Raw genomic sequence first — 17529 nt, 5'->3', positions numbered from 1 at the left:
ATAACTTGGGTCCCTCATCATTCCTTCCACTGAAGTTTGCACCTGTTGGTCGTCTTGGTGCACATCGACTTGCCAACCAACTCTGAACCTGTCTACCATCGTCTCCTCCGCATGAATTCTTCACGCCGTGAAACCAGCACAGAGACAGACAGCACGTATTGCTGCCAACATCAATATCAGCGTTGCAAACACCCGCTCTGTACTTACATTGCCATGGCCATACCGCTAGCTGCTAGTGGCAGTGGCTCCATGCAATTGCTCTTGCAATTACTGAAAACCATAGGCAGAATGCAATTCCTGTGTTTTACTGAAAGTGCGGCCGATGACCACAAGCCCACAAGCAGTTAAACGAACCAGCAGAAAGAAGCAAATGGATCGATCATATGACGGTGGGATCATAATATACAACCACGAGAGTTTTCCAAGGACAGACTATCATGAGGAAGTGGATCATGTACGACCACATCAACTAGATTAAACAAGAAAAGCTATCTTATGCCTATGGTCAGCTTCATATTTCCCCAGTGCCAAGTGGTTTCCTTGAAGAATCGCCGGAAGCCCAAGCTTGGTAGTCTTTATCAAGCTGAAAGAAACAACCACAAAATTCAGTAGATAATGTTGGGCCAAGTATCAACATAAATACAGCAAGTGTTGAAGACAACAGATGGTTCGACTCGAGACACTTCCAGCTGGCATTAATCAGCATAACCTAATCCATATATGAACTTTTGGGAGTCATCTAGTTCAATAATATATGAGATATGATTGAACAGAACGCAAGTGAAGTGAAATGGACCATAAGTGACAGTTCAGATATCGATGAATGTGGCAGAAAGGAAATGTGATAACAGTGGCCACGCTGGCGGTTTCATCAAGAAACGAGCGTTGATAAGTGATAACCAATAAGCATGCCGATGCCTGCTCAATGGTAACTAACCAACCTGATGTTCTGCCCCTATATGCAGCACCCAGCTGGAGCGAGTTATTGGGGCACGGTAGGAGCGTCAGGCCCCAGTGCCGTGCTCCAAGTTAGTTGGCACAGGCTAGAATATTAGCGTTCTTTAACACTGCGGTAAGGCACGCTGTATCGCCTGGGTGTGGGCATGAATCCTTGTACTTTTTCTATCTGATATGCAACTGTGCGCAAGTGTTCTGTGTGTTTTTGAAATATAACTAATCAACATAGATCTAGTTCATAACTTCATATATGAGTAATGAAATGAAGGAGACTTTGATTTTCAGAAAAAAATCTTCTGAACTTGACGCACCATTACTTTATTACTTGCATAGAAGTAGAACAACACATCCTTGAGTTTACTCTATCACAAAATTATATGAGGTTGCAATGGTAAAAAATGAGTCAGTACATTGAAGAATTTTTTTTCCTCAAACACAGTGCATCGAAGAAAAAAAATGCAAGCTGAGCTGATAAAAAATGGACTAAACAAAAGGCTGTCATAGGGAAAAGGCAACGCAGTATTTTACTGACCTGCTTCAGAAATCGTGGAAGCATGACTCGGAGTAACTGCTCAAGCACTTGCCTGCCACTTGATTCAATAGCTTCAACTGGTAGTGCTTGAAATGGAAAGGGAATGTCAATTGCAACCTGAAAATTATCATACAAATATGGTTCAGCCCAAGAACTTCCAGTGATGTTTAGAGATGAAGCCAGCTGAGAGCCAGAGACTGAATTACCTCGATTGTAGCATCCGATGTAAGTTGTTGAAGCGTCGAACCCTCTGAACTGCTGTTGCAGAAAACCCTATTCACCATGGAAGCTGCATCCGACATTAAATCATGTCAATGATTTCCTGGAACAACAATTGAATATTTAATTTTCGAAATGCTAAATACAACTATGAAATCATGCGTATTAATTAACATAGAGTGAATCATGCAACTCCATTCTGCCACTAAGTCTGACGAAAGAAAGTCCCTCCAATTATTTTTTACCGTGTGGATTGTGCATACAAACTATTGAGTTTCTTTTTTTGGATGTACCAATTATTTAGTTAGATAAGTGCAAAAAACAAACAACCCAAGAAAACAGTGATCACGACAACTAAGGATGAACCGTGACAAGCAGAGGAAACCAAAACGTCGTATGCATCACTATGATTGATGGGCTTCTTTTGGTCACCTCTTCGTAGTTTACTCGTCCAGTACAAATGCAATGGTATTTCACAATCCACGTGATTTGCGTAATCCTATCTGACATCATCGTAATTAAATGAATTACAAAGCTTCATTGAGAAATTGATCCCATCATCGTAATTCAAAATTACGTGCAGTGCCATTGAGACAGTGACTGAATTAGTATCAGGCAGCTCTAGTCTAGCAGGCTAAGCAATCTGTCTGGTTCAGCAACGGCAATACAAACATGAAGAGGCGGACAACCTCACCCGAGAATTTGTCATTCTGCGCCTCCACAAGGGGTGATCCCTCCAGCTGCATAACCAAAACATTTTTCAGAATTTGCTAGTCGCAGGCACATCATCCGCCGCCATTAGTGAGGCACTGAGTAGCTAGTTACTGCAGGATGCTTGATGCTTGCCTTGCATGAGAGGAGGCGGATGCAGCAGCCGTTGGGCTCCTCGTCGACGCGGACGAGGAGGACGGGGCAGACCTCGAGCGCGAAGAAGCGGAAGCGGTAGACGTAGCAGCGGAAGGTGGACTCGTCGACGCGCTCGATGCGCTCCGCGTCCAGCACCGAGTACTGGCTCGCCGGCAGGCCCATGTACTCCGCTGCATATGCAGACAGATAGACAGACAGTGACGTGTCAGGAGATCGCTGGGGTAGGTGAGCGGAGGCTCCTGGTCGGGGCTAGAGTTGTCGTACCGAGGGGGCGTGCGAGCTGCTGGACGGAGGTGGACTCGGAGCGGCGGGCGACGAAGCGCGCCTTGGGAGCGGACGACACGGCGGAGGACGAGGACGAGGAGGAAGAGGAGGAGGCGCAGACGACGACGGCGGCGCGGCAGCGGCGGAAGGCGGTGGCGGCGGGCACGGGCGGCGGGGAGCGGAGGGACGCGGCCATTGGGGGCGTCGGTCGGCTGCTTCCCCGCGGGCACCACCGGGCCTTTGCCGTGTGTGGTGTGGGGAGAGGCGAGGAATTTTGTGTTGGGTGGATCTTCTTCCTCGTTCGCATTGGACGGATAAGATCCAGTTGGGATGGGTAGGGGTCTGGATCGGGTCGGCCCTACCATCGGGTGGGCCAGGAGAGGAATCTCTTCTGCTGGAATGTGGGGCCCTGGAAACTGTAACGACCGTTCTCACACCCTTGCCTTTGGCCGAAGGAGGCCGCCGGATTTGGGGCTCGTCGCCGGTGAGGTTGGCCGGGGAAGACGAGGTCAGCAGGCAAGAGAGATGCGGACGGCGACGATAGAGAGAGAAGCTCAGAGAGATAAGCTAGAATTCGAATTTCCATTTCAATGATGCCCCGAACGGACCCCCACAGTCAGCTTATATGCTATTCTCATTACACACGGCTCATGGCCCGCTACACGCACTCAAGCCCACGCGGTACAAGCCCACACCAGTTCGAACCTCCCGCCACTTCCTTTACGTCTTCTTCTTTTGAATACGCCTTCCGCCTTGGTTGACGCCCGATGACAGTAGCTCGAAACTGACATTGCCCTTCCCTTGAGAACCAGCTGGTCCCAGGCTGGTGCATCATGGAATCGTGCTTTGACCACTTCGTAATCTTCCCAAGTAGCTACTGACTCTGGTACCGAAGTCCATTTGATCAGTACCTGCAAATGAGCCGCATTACCTTTCTTGACCAAGCGCATGTCCAGTATCTGTTCAGGTAACACGCCTGGAACCGATAAATCCAGAAGTTTCGGTAACACTGTGAACACTGGTGTGTGGTCTGGCACATGTGATTTCTATTGAGAGACATGAAACACCAGATTAATTTGACTTCCTTTGGGTAATTCCAGTTTGTAAGCCGCAGCTCCAATTTTTGTGATGACTTTGAACGAACCAAAGTATTTCAACGCCAACTTGGGATAGGGCATGTTAACCACTGAAGATTGATCATAAGGTTGCAGCCTCAGATACACTTGTTTCCCTTCTGAAAATTCCCTGGGAGATCTGTTTTTGTCAGCATAGTGTTTGTACTTCACTTGTGCTCTCTGTAAATGTTCTTTTAGTCTGCTAGTGTGTTCAATGTGAGTAGTGAGTCAACTGTGAACTTCCTCATTGAGAGAAGTGTGAGTACCTGCCAACTGTCCAATGTTGGGATCACGCCCACACATAAAGCTTTGTAAGGAGTACATCCCAGTGAGGAGTGAAATGTAGAGTTATACAAGAACTCTGCCTGGGGTAACCAACTTTTCCATTTGGTAGGACAGTCATGAATTGCACATAGATACATCTCTGAGCATTGATTTACCCTCTCGGTCAGGCCATTAGTTTGAGGGTGATAGGTAGTGCTCATTTGCAGTTCATTACCCCACACTCTGAACAGTTCTTTCCAAAATGAACTAGTAAATATTTTATCTATGTCAGACACTATTGACAATGGTAGACCAAGTAACCTGGCCACATTGTGTAGGAAAGCCTTGGCCACCCCAGCATGAGTACAAGGATGTTTGAGTGGTACAAAATGACTTACTTTAGTGAATCTGTCGACCACCACTAAGATGGAACTGTAGCCTTCAGATTTTGGTAATCCTTCAATGAAATTCATACTGATGGACTGCAAGGGCCCTTCGGGAATGGGGTGGAAGCGGTGACTGCGGCACGTCGGTGACTCGTTCTGGCTTTGGCAGTGGTCGTTCGATGGTTCACGGCCCTTGATATAATCTCTTCTCTACTCCTAAAGGAGGAGTTTGTACGTCGTTCGTTCGTCCCCCACCACCGCGATCGATCGAAGGAGCACCCCCACCTATTTTTCCCTAGCGTAACCCCACCTTCCGTATCGATTTCTTTTCAAACGTACTGGTTTTCTTCCGGTTCTTCTATCTCACGTACCCAAATCTACGAATCATTAATATACAAATCCCTCCCCGTCTCACTACTTTTCCTTGCAAAAGTAATAGAAAAATCAAAACTTTCCTCGTATACAACATAAATCATATATCCAGAACCGGGACTTGCCTTCGCATTTCCCACCACCCATCTGGCTCAACAATTCTGATTTGTTGCCATGTGTAGCGAACCAAACTTTCCTAACGCTAAAACCAACCCCTCCTCGTTTCCTTTCTCGTTGAACCCTAGCCGTAATGCTCCATCTCTATTGCCTAGCATCGGCGGTGACTGGTGGGATGCTCATCGATGGCCGAGTATAGCAGCTATGGTGGTGAGGAGGTGGCAGTCCTGGCAGCCGTTGGCATTCGTTGCCTTGCCCGCGTCAGCAGCTGGACAGATGTACACGGCCCATGGCCTACGCACGATTGCGACACAAAGCGCAACCTCCTGTTCTGGATCCTAGGGCGGAACGTGCATGTGGTCATCGGCCCCGACGCTGCTCCTCCCTGTGGTCGGGCCTATGTTCAACTGTCTGTCGCTGGCCACCACCAACCGCGACGGCATCATGGTCCGCACGGAGCTCTACCTTGGCAGCGTGATTGGGGCGGCGCAAGTAGATGTCCCATGCCCAAGCGCTGCAAGTAGATGTTCATCATCTTCTTCATGCTGGACTATGGGGACTTGGCTGCCAACAGCTCCGAGGAGACGTAAAATCACCATGAAGGTAATCAATCTTGTGAGTCGTGACATGCATATGGATATGGAGATGTGGAGAGATGACATTTTGATTATTCAAGGGATTTGACGTTGGGAAAAGTAAGTAGATGTTGGTGCACGTTCTTCTTTTGCTTCTACATTTATCTCCTGAAGAAATTAAAATCGGCCATGATTTAAATTGTGGTTGTAACACTCTCTTCTGATCATTATGAAGGTAATTGTTGGAGTAAAATAGATAAGATACAAGAAGACAGGTAGAACATTTATCTTACAAGCCGGAGACTGTGTTGAGCAAGAAAGGTGTTAGAGTACGTAATGGGCCTGGGCTGGCGGTATAGCCCGTTAGTTTTAGGGTTAATTAGAGATAAGGGTCGCTTGCTTAGGAGTCAAGTAAAACCTCTCTATATAAGGGGAGGAGATGTATCAATTTAATCAAGCAAGAATTAAGAAGGAAATCCCTTCCCTCTTGCCCGGCCGTGGGCAAAAAGGCCCCCGACCGGCCCTCTCGCGCCCTCCTTCTAGCAGCCACATAACAATCTGGTATCAGCTTTCCCGGATTCGGTCATGTCCAGCCCTCCACCGAGTTCTTCCCACCCGCCGTCGCTGCACACCTACCCGCCACCACCAGCGTCTTCATCGGCGCTGCTGCCCCACACAGCAGGCGCGCCGACATTGGGCGTGCTGGCGTCCTCAGGGGCGATTGCACCCTCTGCCACGGCGCCGTCCGCCCTCGTCCTCACCCCGGAGCAGATGACAGCCACAATTCTGGAATTACGGCAGGCCGTGGCGGGCATCAGGACCTTCCTCGTCGGGCCCTATGCGCCCCAGCCGCATCCCTAGCAGCCACCTCCTCCGCCGCCACACCAACAGCAGCTACCCCCGCCACCGCCGCCCTCGGACGCGACCACGGTGCCGGTCATCTCGTACCAGTATGGGATACCCTACGACGGGACTGCGACGTCCTCGTTCCCATCAGCGTCGCCGCCGCCCCAGGGCGTCCCCATCCAGCAGATCAAGTTCCAGTCATCGCCGTCATCGCTTCCGGCTTGGATCGCTATCCGCCACATGTCGCCGGCGGTGAGGCTACAGGCTGCTGCGTGCGGCCACCTAGCGCGTCGGCGTGTGCAGGAGATGCGTGGTCTGCAGCTGCCGCTCCTCCCAGTTGCGCTTCGCTTCGCAAAGGACCTCGATCTCGTCCTCTGCGCCGGGGATCTTGGGCATGCAGTTTTCCCCACGGGCGGCAGGGCATGCTGTTTTCCCCACAAACAGCGACCTCAAAGTCTGCGACATCGGCGGTTGGGGGGCGCACCCCTCCTTGCCATTCTCCATCGAAAATCCTCCACTCTTCTCTGTGCGGTGCAGCCCAACAGCCGTCCGGCAGGGAGAAGGCATGGTGTCACCAATAGGAGCGCACAGCGTAGCACCACTGCATTCCGCCGCCGGCCACCGCGAGGGCGCCTCTGTTGGTCGCTCTTGCGACCACTTCCAGGTGGCCATACACATGCACTCCTTTTGTCGAGATGGTGTCCATGGGATCCAGGTGGCTGTACACGTGCACGTCCAACGTGCGGATGGTGTCCACTTTATGTTCAAGGGTCCAAAATAAAGCGTCCCAGTCCATTTCAGGTTGAGAGTAATAAAACAAGTCGAGATGTAAAAGGCTTGTTTTTAGGTGTTAGGTTTGTGTTGCGTCGAGTCATGGTTATAAGTTGGTTAGGTTGCAGCTCGAGGACAAGCTGCATGTCCAGGTGGGGTGTAGTGTTAGAGTACGTAATAGGTCTAATGGGCATGGACTGGCGGTATAGCCCGTTAGTCTTAGGGTTAATTAGAGATAAGGATCGCTTTCTTAGGAGTCGAGTAAACCTCTCTATATAAGAGGAGGAGATGTATCAATCTAATCAAGGAAGAATTAAGAAGGAAATCCCTTCCCTCTTGCCCGGCCGTGGGCAAAAAGGCCTCCGGCCGGCCCTCTCGCGCCCTCCTTCTATCAGCCACATAACAAAAGGCTAGAACATGTAATACTTGTTTTTTTCAGTTCTTGCACAAAGAATTATGTCATACGGTTTTGTTATAGAGGATTACGACGATCTTATTTTCAGATCTACTCCAAGAATTCGTATTCTTTGATGGGGCTTATTTAATCGAAGCCAGAACTGTGAGTAGTAGCCAACCAGACATGAAAAGTACAGAGAAACTATGAAAACTCTTGTTAGTTTCGTCATGATCTTTTGACCCAGTTCCAGGACTCTATTGACCAAGGTAATATTAGATCTGTGATTTATCCTCTTAGAATTTTTAGTATTCACTTAGGGGGGGTAGCAACCAGTAGGCAAATTTTGACTACACACGGGAGTAGGACGACGAAGTTGGAAGGAGAGCACATGGGCAATTGAGGACTAAATCATAACACTTAATCTTGCTTTTCTATATTCTTGGTTCCAAGTATGAACTACATTCAGTTCAGTTCCAAGTAGTCTGATAGATAGACAGAGAAGTGAGTGCTGATTTGGGGTGATTTTGGTAATGGTATGTTTTTCCATGATTATTGTCATTTTGTTGTCCTAAATGTGCTATATGATTTGCATAGCAAGTTGAGACCACCATTACTGATCTTGCTGTGCATTGTCGTGCATTTTTTTTTTTTGAAGTGCACAAGCAAGCTGGCGAGAGATTACAAGTAACTATGAGCTACAACCTTAGGGGATGCAGCGCCCCTCCCATCTAGCCAATGAAGCACGTAAAAGGAAAAACTACTCTGTACAAATCAAGGCCGACCTTTGTCCAAAACAGAGCATTGCTCACATGATGGAATGAAATGAGATTTCAACATCATGGCTGCAGTTTATAATTTGGACGACCACAATAGATTTGACAGCGAGCCACTAGTTGAGGTCCTTTCACGATGACTGCACCTGGACAGAGAAGACTTGGAGGATCTCGGCTGGCATGGGGTGACTGGTCTACTCCTGGACAGGGGATGTCGTCTGGTGGCGGCGAGGTCGCGGAAGTTGCCGTAGCTGGACATAGAGCGTGACCAAGCAGCATGGATGACACCGACATACTATGGTGCACATTTTTCTTGCAATAATTGTGATACATATTGTTGGTGTTTTAATGAACAACCTTACCGTGGTTGTTTGCTGGGTAATCTCAACCTGATATGTGAGCTTTCAGTGCACAAAACCATGAACAATAATGCAGCTCTCCGTTTTAATGTGTTTATTCCTTCATTGATTTGTTTGATTTAGCGAGAATAGTGGAACATGCTATGGCCTTATAATTAGTGGAGAAATTTTGCTCTCATGCTTATACTATTTTAATCGACTTACCAATATTCTTTACTGCAACCTAATGGTATAGCACTACTTTGCTTTGTAACCTGATATAGCTTTTTGATGATCTATTTATTATTTGTGTGTGTGTCTGTGTGTGTGTGTGTGGTTGAATTCTAATTCTTATTACCATGGTACGAGTTTGTTTTGAAAATATATATGGCTAAATGTCGAATCACCAATTCTATTTTGTAGTAGCCTTTTATTCTAAGCAAAATATGCTTATTAGTATTCTTGATTGATTCTTTATGTTATTTTGGAGACTTGCTCCCAGCTTTGTTCTTGGCAGGTGGCTTGCTAATGGATCTGTTTAAATAAGGTATCTCATCGGAAATCATGGCATGCATGGATTAAATCTTGCACTTTGTAACTAAATTTTAGTACTAAAACATGGTGTGTCGCTTGTCAGTCTTACCTAATAATCCTATCTCTCGTTGGATGATTTTCATGATGTTGATTACATTTTATTACTATACAGAATAGATATTGAGATCACCCTCTATAAAATTGATTTGCATATAACCGTGGCCGTGCGTTGCACCTATTACATAATCTCTGAGTAGTGCGGTTGTGTCTTGTCGCTCATATTTAGTTTCTCTATCCACTCCAGACATGATTTTGTTGTAGTCTACCAATCACCGACATACCACTTATACTTCCTATCTGGTTGTGCAAAGCTTGATGTATACTCATTAAACTTTGTTAGATAGTAGGTCCTCCTATCATTAGGCCTAAAATAATTGTTTCTTTGTGTCTACAATATGTTTGTCCATTATAATGGATGTTCTCGAGTAGGAAAGTTTGCAGGTTTAAATCTTTCATCTATAGTTAGTACTACCACGACCGGTTAGGTATTTTTCTTGCCAAGTTTATTCAGCATGCTAAAAAAAATTCTTAACAATATTGAATTGATATTAGACTAAATTTTTGAGAATACTTGATGGGAACAAGGTGTGTATCTCTACTACTAAAGGGCATTCCGTACATCGTCTCGTTTCATTTTGTGAACACAAGCGGACGAAGACGTCTCCCCCCCCCCCCCCCCCCCCATCCCTCCTCCCACCGATTTTTTTCCCAGGAAAACCCCACTTCACTAAAACAAATAAACTCGGTTGGTTTTTCCTAGCGTGCCCACCTCAACCTCTCCAAGCTTTCATAAATATACCGACTCCTCCATATGTTACTGCTCGGATTGGGCACGTTACCACCTCTGCAGAGTAACAATTAACAAATCACCATAATCAATTCATGTGTGGCCACATATAAAAAATGACAATACAAACTTTCCTATTGCAGCAATCATACTAATTCTCTGTAGATACACAAATCACAAACTTCCTAAAAATCATATTCAGTGACAAACCAAAGCATCTTTTTATATTTCTATCTCATTGATTATAAGTTTTCCTGTGTGCAGGTACTTCAAGTTGAAGAATTACATTAGTAAAGTTTCTCCATTTATAAGTGGCCAAATAGGTTGTCTAAACCTTTTGTTGGGCCTACCTTTTGAATGATGGTGTAAACTTGTTTCAAGCAGAGAAGTGGGTCAAAAGAGTATCATATTACAACCCCTAAAGAAAGAGTATCATATTACAAGAGATCACTTGGTGTGAAACTAGGTGTTGGACTCATACGTAATGAGGACTAGCGCCTGCTGTAGTGTCTGATCATGTGTGGGTTACGAATCTTTTTCCCGCTAAAAAGATTGTCACTTGAAAATGTTGAGGATATCGCTTATCGTTAGCGTCTCGGTCAGCTGGGGATTAGAGATTAATTGGAAATCGGCTGATTAATTGATTTTATCGGTCGACTATTAATCGGACATTTTTTTTTGCAAATCTCATGTCCCCAACACTAAAATACGCTATATTCACACCAAAACAATATTTGACAGAAGTGTTACCTTGATTCCTAACCTTTGAATCCTCGTATAATGACAAACAAAATAGGACAACATTACATATTGTGTAACAAGGTCCACAAAACACAAATAAACATAATTTTTTTGCAAACATAGTGCTATGAATAGGTCCAATTTATCGTAGATTTATGATAAATCGCTTGTCAGAGCGATAAATCGGTCCAAAAGATAAACAGTGAAGATAAGGCATAATCTTATCGGTCACACCCCGAGTAGCGATAAACCGAAAGATTAATCGCTGAATCGGAATATTTTTTGAACAGTAACATATGACATGGGTTGATTGGAGTTTATCATGAACTTATTTCAATTTTTAATATATGTTTACTTTTGTAGATCAAATATAAAAACCGATGGCTCCGATGATGCTTTGAAAATGTTTAACTACCATGAAAGGGACTAAAAATTAATCGAGTTTTACACAATTAGAAGAGATGCATACAAATAATTGTTCTTCTTTTGTATATATGTTGCATATGATAATATAAAAGGTGCATTGGTATATATGTTTATTTTTGCATATTACGTGAGAGATGGAGATAGATTATGCCGATGTTCAAAAATAATCAGCCGACAAGGGTTCCAAGGCGATGTCATTGAAAGGGGGCAAAAATAACTGAGTTTTATACAACAACATAATTTTTTTGAAATAATACAACAATACAAGTATATATGTGTAACCGAAAACAAATTAAAAGGCCCGTGACAACGTACGGGCGTTCTACTAGTTTTTACTATATTTGGGGTGCTTTGTGCTTCTAGTGAATATTTATAATAAATATGAGTTCTCTTCACAAGAAAACAAACAAAAATATAGTGGAGTGTGTGTTCGCCATTCTCCACCATATACAATATTATCACCTGCATTTTTTTTTTTGAGACATATTATCATCTCCAAAGTTGGCGTCGTGGAGTGTCACACATATTGGGCCAGAAGCGATGAAACACATCCACATCCCATCTATATATCGCTTCGAAATTTGTCTAAAAAAAATCGCTTCTGAATCTTCCAAGAAAGTCATGTGTGCCCTCCGATGTTATGTTGACAGCTTGTTCTCCTTGTCCTCGCTGGCTATAAATTTGATACCCAACAACCAACGACAGACAATCCTCCCGCCTGAGCCAACCAGAGAAGGAAGAGGGATAAGGGGGTCAAGATGGCGGTTGACTACGGGAGCAGGGAGGAGAGGTGGAGCCTGGCCGGCGCCACGGCGCTCGTCACCGGCGGCAGCAAAGGAATTGGGTACGTACTACGTATATCCACACATGCCTGCACGCATGCCTCTCTTAATTCTACAAGTGCAGCTAGCATTCCTAAGTCACCCCCTCATCTTAATTTGTCCTCGGCTAGACATGCCATGGTGGAGGAGCTTGCTGGGTTTGGGGCGAGGGTGCACACCTGCTCCCGGAACGCGGCGGAGCTGGAGGAGTGCCGCCGGCGGTGGGAGGAGAAGAACCTGCAGGTCACCGTCTCCGTCTGTGATGTTTCCATACGTGGCAGCAGGGAAAAGCTTATGGAGACGGTCCGAGAAACCTTCAATGGCAAGCTGGATATACTAGTAAGTTTTATGCATACTACTAGATGGAAATTAACCGTGCCAATGTGCCATGCCGGTCCTCCCTACACCTAAGAGACCGAGCAGGGTATCCGCAAAGGATCATATGTATGTTTTGAATTATAATTGCGAGCTCTATATATGTAGGTGAACAATGCGGGGCAATTGTTATTCAAGCCCACTGCTGAATGTACGGCGGAGGAATACTCGAATCTGATGACCACCAACTTGGAGTCGAGCTTCCATCTCAGCCAACTCGCACGCCCTCTTCTCATACACGCTTCTATTGCCGGAGGAGGCAGCATCATCAACATGTCCTCTATTGGAGGCTCAATTGGCTTTGCAGGCTCCGTAATTTATGCTATCACAAAAGGTACTTCTAATGTCAAAAAACGTCTTACATTATGGAACGGAGGGAGTACCATACTATCTGTGCAGCCAGCTAGCAAAGTACATCCTCTGTTGAACTGCCAAAACATTTTGTACTATTTAGAAAACAGAGGTGGTACTATATATAATGGATTTTTTTATAGATGCTGGTTATAGTTCAAATTTTTAGCAATAATACTATGACAGTAGGGTATGCCCTACCGTGTCTTTTAGTTACAGTTCGATTGAAGGGGGATCTTAAGTTATCTTTATCCCAACAAAAAAATGGGTTCATTGTTTCTATGAACTCTGGAAGAAGAAAAAAGGATCGATTTCCCTGTCTCTTATTTTGTCATGGTTGTGTTCCTCCTTTAATTATTATATGTAGGTGCAATGAACCAACTTACAAGGAGTTTGGCCACCGAGTGGGCCCCCGACAAGATTCGTGTGAATGGCATTGCCCCAGGATTTGTCACAACCGATATGATTAAAGATGTAAGCAATGACCTAGTATACCTGTTTTTGTTGTTTATAAATAAACAATATCACAGGAATTTTAACTAGATTTGGTAGGTATGAGATGATAAGTTCGGTTTACACGAGCAGAAAAAGATTCCAACATTCCAAATGATGTGTCATTTGCACCAAAATAGCTAGCTCTTAATTTATTGGAGAGAGCGGTAGTGCATTTTTACTATGATACTACAAGGTTCAGAGACTGCCAGATTAAATGATCCAAAGTGTCACTAATTAGGGCCTAAATTCCAGAGAGCATAGCTTGATCTATTTGTTCAGAGACAGTCGGATTATTTTGCACCATGGTTTCATTTTTTCGAAAAGGGCACCATGGTTTCATATCTTTTCTGATAAAATGTGGATAACAAGTGGTTCTCGTCGATTGCACAGATAGATACAGAGTACCTGAAAAAAGAGCACTCGAAGACCCCATTGGGACGGAGCGGCAAGCCGATGGAGATAGCCTCGGCAGTGTCATTCCTGTCTATGCCTGCAGCTTCTTTCATCACAGGCCAGGTCATTTGCATCGATGGTGGTCGAACCATTAGTGCTTAGCCATCACCCCCCATACGTAAGTTCTTGAATACTAGCAAAAACGTGTGGGAGACTGAAATAATAATAAATAAATTGTGCCAACAAATAACTTGCACCATGGTGGATGCCTTTGAAGAAATTTCACGAGATAGCCTACGTGTACATGCACAAATTTTTGCCTAGTCTTTGACGAAAAAGAGTTCCCCCGCTTTATATATTATAAAGCCCCCACCGAGCACAACGACAAGTCCAGGTCCAACAAACAAGGGTATAAGAGCCAAAGTGCGAGAAAAATTTACCTAGTCTTTGTAATGTCTTTTCTGTTGAATGAATAGAACTATCTAATTACCGCAAGCAAAAAATAGAGATTGATGGAGAAACACTGTTCTAAATATAAGATTAACACAAGCTTTTATGAGACGAGAGGTTCCTTCACTTGGAAACTTGAAAGGGTGTAAGAGCAACTCCAACCGGGCGACCCAACGGACACGCGGCTTGTCTGCTTTTTGTTCGTTTGGGTCAGCCAGACGGACAGGCGTGTCCGCTTTTTTATTCGGGTCGGCTGGTGCGTCCAACGGGAGGCCGGCCAAAATTTGCGCGCGTAAAAAAACAACACATCGCATAAATAAACATAATAAAACATTAAGTGAACGGTCAACCGTCAGCCAAAGTCTACCTTAAACATAAAAAAAGGCTGCGCCACCATGCTGCCCTAGACATCTGCCTTGACCTTGCCCTTGCCGTCGCCATCGCCGCCGGTGAGGTCGATGAAGACGGGAGCCGGGCCAGCCCACCTGAACTCCGCTTGGTAGGCTGTCAGGACAGCCTCCTCCAGCGTCTGCTGGGGCGCCGACATTGCGGCACACCGGGCGCGCTCCTCCTCCTTATCCTCAAGCCCTCCTCCTTCTCCTCAAGCCGCAGTGCCTCCTCGTCGTGGCGCAACTGCTGCTCCGGGCGCATCTGCTGCTCGCCGTCGGCCCCATCCTTGGCGAGCTAGTGCGCCTTGCGCTCAAGGTGGGTCGCCTCCTCCTCCGACATTGATGACCCACAAGTATAGGGCGTCAATCGTAGTCCTTTCGATAAGTAAGAGTGTCGAACCCAACGAGGAGCAGAAGGAAATGACAAGTGGTTTTCAACAAGGTAATGTTTGCAAGCACTGAAATTGTCGGTAACAGATAGTTTGATAGCAAGATAATTTATAACGAGCAAGTAACGGTAATGGTAAATAGTATGTAGTAAGGTAGCCCAATCCTTTTGTGGCAAAGGACAGGCCAAAACGGTTTCTTATAGTTAGCAGAGCGTTCTTGAGGAGACACGGGAATTTCATCCAGTCACTTCCATCATGTTGGTTTGATTTGTGTTTGCTATTTTGATGATTTGATATGTGGGTGGATTGGTGCTTAGGTGTTGTTCTTACTTGAACAAACCTCCTACTTATGATTAACCCCCTCGCAAGCATCCGCAACTACGAGAAAAGTATTAAGATAAAATCTAACCATGGCATTAAACATTTGGATCCTAATCGGTCCCTTAATTATGAAGTAGCGCATAAACTAGGGTTTAAACTTCTGTCACTCTAGCAACCCATCATCTAATAACCACTCCACAATGCATTCCCTTAATTAGGCCCAAATATGGTGAAGTTTCATGTAGTCGACGTTCACATGACACCACTAAGGGAATCACAACATACATATCATCAAAATATCGAACACATATCAAGTTCACATGATTACTTGCAACAAGATTTCTCCCGTGACCTCAAGAACAAAAGTAACTACTCACAAATGATAAGCATGCTCAAGATTAGAGGGGTATTAAATAGCATAATGGATCTGAACATATAATCTTCCACCAAATAAACCATATAGTAATCAACTACAAGATGTAATCAACACTACCAGTCACCCACATGTACCAATCTGAGGTTCCGGTACAAAGATTGAAAACAAGAGATGAACTAGGGTTTGGAGGAGATGGTGTTGTTGAAGATGTTGATGAAGATTGGCCTCCCGAAGATGAGAGGGTTGTTGGTGATGACGATGGCTTCGATTTCTCCCCCCGGAAGGGAAGTTCCCCCAGCGGAATCGCTCTGCCGGAGGGCAAAAGTGCTCCTGCCCAAGTTCCGCCTCGAGACGGTGGCGCTCCGTCCCGAAAGTCATCCTCTTATTTTCTCTAGGTTAAAATGACTTATATACCAGAAGATGGGCACCGGAGGTTGGCCGAGGAGGGCACAACCCACCAGGGCACGCCTGGGGGCCCTGGCGCGCCAAGGTGGGTTGTGCCGACCTGGTGGGCCACCTCTGGTACTTATTTGCTCCAATACTCATCAAATATTCCAAAACAATTCTCCGTAAATTTTCAGCTCATTTGGAGTTGTGCAGAATAGGTGGCCTGACGTAGCTTTTTCAGGTCGAGAATTCCAGCTGCCGGTATTCTCCCTCTTTGTGTAACCTTTGCATATTATGAGAGAAAAGGCATTAGAATTACTCCATAAATCATTATTATGCATAAAAAATTATAAATAACAGCAAGAAAACATGATGCAAAATGGACGTATCGACTCCCCCAAGCTTAGACCTCGCTTGTCCTCAAGTGAAAAACCGAAATCGAAAAACATGTCCACATGCTTAGAGAGAGAGGTGTCGATAAAAACAAAATACATACATAGAAGCATATTGCATATTATTGTAACAACAACAAACTTTATTATAACACTTTACCACATAGCTTTATCATATAACTTCTTGTGTACAAGTAACAATTCATCATAATATCGAGGTAGAAGCATAAACTCTATTGAAAACGAACAAACTATGTTCTCGATCAACTTTGCTACTACAATTCATCCTCTTTTCAAGAAGGGTGTCGTATCGGAGCCTTTAAGAAAGTCCACATACTCAACCATCATATAATCTTCTATGATTCCTAACACTCACCGCATACACATGCGCAAAAAGTTTCAATCGGACACATAGAAAGATAGAGGCTTATAGTTTCGCCTCCCAATGTATTCACCTCAAGGGTGATGTGCCTAGATCTTTCCTCACCACATGATGCTTGCAAAAATAAAAAATAAAAAGGAAAAGGGAAGAATACTTTGACTCTTGCATAAAAATAAATACATAAAAGTAAAAGATAGGCCCTTCGCAGAGGGAAGCAGAGGTTTTCATGCGCTTTTTGGTTTGCATGCTCAATCTCTTAGTGCAAAAGAACGTCACGTCATATTGCCCCTTATGATAGCAACCTTTATTATGCAGTCTGTCGCTTTTATTATTTTGCCATCACAAGTTTGTACAACAATCAATTTTCTCTTACACTAAATGATCCAACATATTTAGAAGCCATTTTTATTGCCTTATTGCACCGATGACAACTTAGTTGAGGTATGGTGGACTCTCGAAAAATATGTTGGTTTAAGGGGTTTTGGATGCACAAGTAGTATCACCACCTAGTGCAGAATTTTTGGCTAGAAAAGATATTGAGCAAGCACCACATGTTAAAGGATCTATGACAATATAACTTCTATGTGAATATGAACAAGCATAAGTCATTATGGTGTCTTCCTTGTCCAACGTCAACAATTCTGGCATATAATATTTTGGTGGGGGC

At 44.8% G+C, this 17529-nt stretch overlaps 2 protein-coding genes across 2 annotated transcripts; one reads left to right on the top strand and one right to left on the bottom strand.

Moving 5' to 3' along the window:
* Positions 1–359: 359 nt before the first annotated feature.
* Positions 360–3256, bottom strand: LOC123098776 (uncharacterized protein SYNPCC7002_A1590). Its single transcript, XM_044520854.1, has 6 exons — positions 2840–3256; positions 2555–2745; positions 2403–2448; positions 1696–1778; positions 1490–1606; positions 360–583 (listed from the first exon to the last, which is right to left on the bottom strand). Exons 1-6 carry the CDS (start codon positions 3144–3146, stop codon positions 512–514), a joined length of 816 nt encoding a protein of 271 aa, XP_044376789.1. The 5' UTR covers positions 3147–3256; the 3' UTR covers positions 360–511.
* Positions 3257–11958: 8702 nt separating this feature from the next.
* LOC123098774 (tropinone reductase homolog At2g29290) lies at positions 11959–14026 on the top strand. The gene is made up of 5 exons (XM_044520852.1): positions 11959–12185; positions 12294–12501; positions 12646–12871; positions 13256–13362; positions 13774–14026. Exons 1-5 carry the CDS (start codon positions 12100–12102, stop codon positions 13936–13938), a joined length of 792 nt encoding a protein of 263 aa, XP_044376787.1. The 5' UTR covers positions 11959–12099; the 3' UTR covers positions 13939–14026.
* Positions 14027–17529: the final 3503 nt, after the last annotated feature.

Source organism: Triticum aestivum, chromosome 4D, assembly GCF_018294505.1.
Source record: "Triticum aestivum cultivar Chinese Spring chromosome 4D, IWGSC CS RefSeq v2.1, whole genome shotgun sequence".
Lineage (NCBI taxonomy): Eukaryota > Viridiplantae > Streptophyta > Magnoliopsida > Poales > Poaceae > Triticum > Triticum aestivum.
Note: the sequence above shows the minus strand (reverse complement) of the source record. Positions and strands in the feature narration are given on the sequence as shown.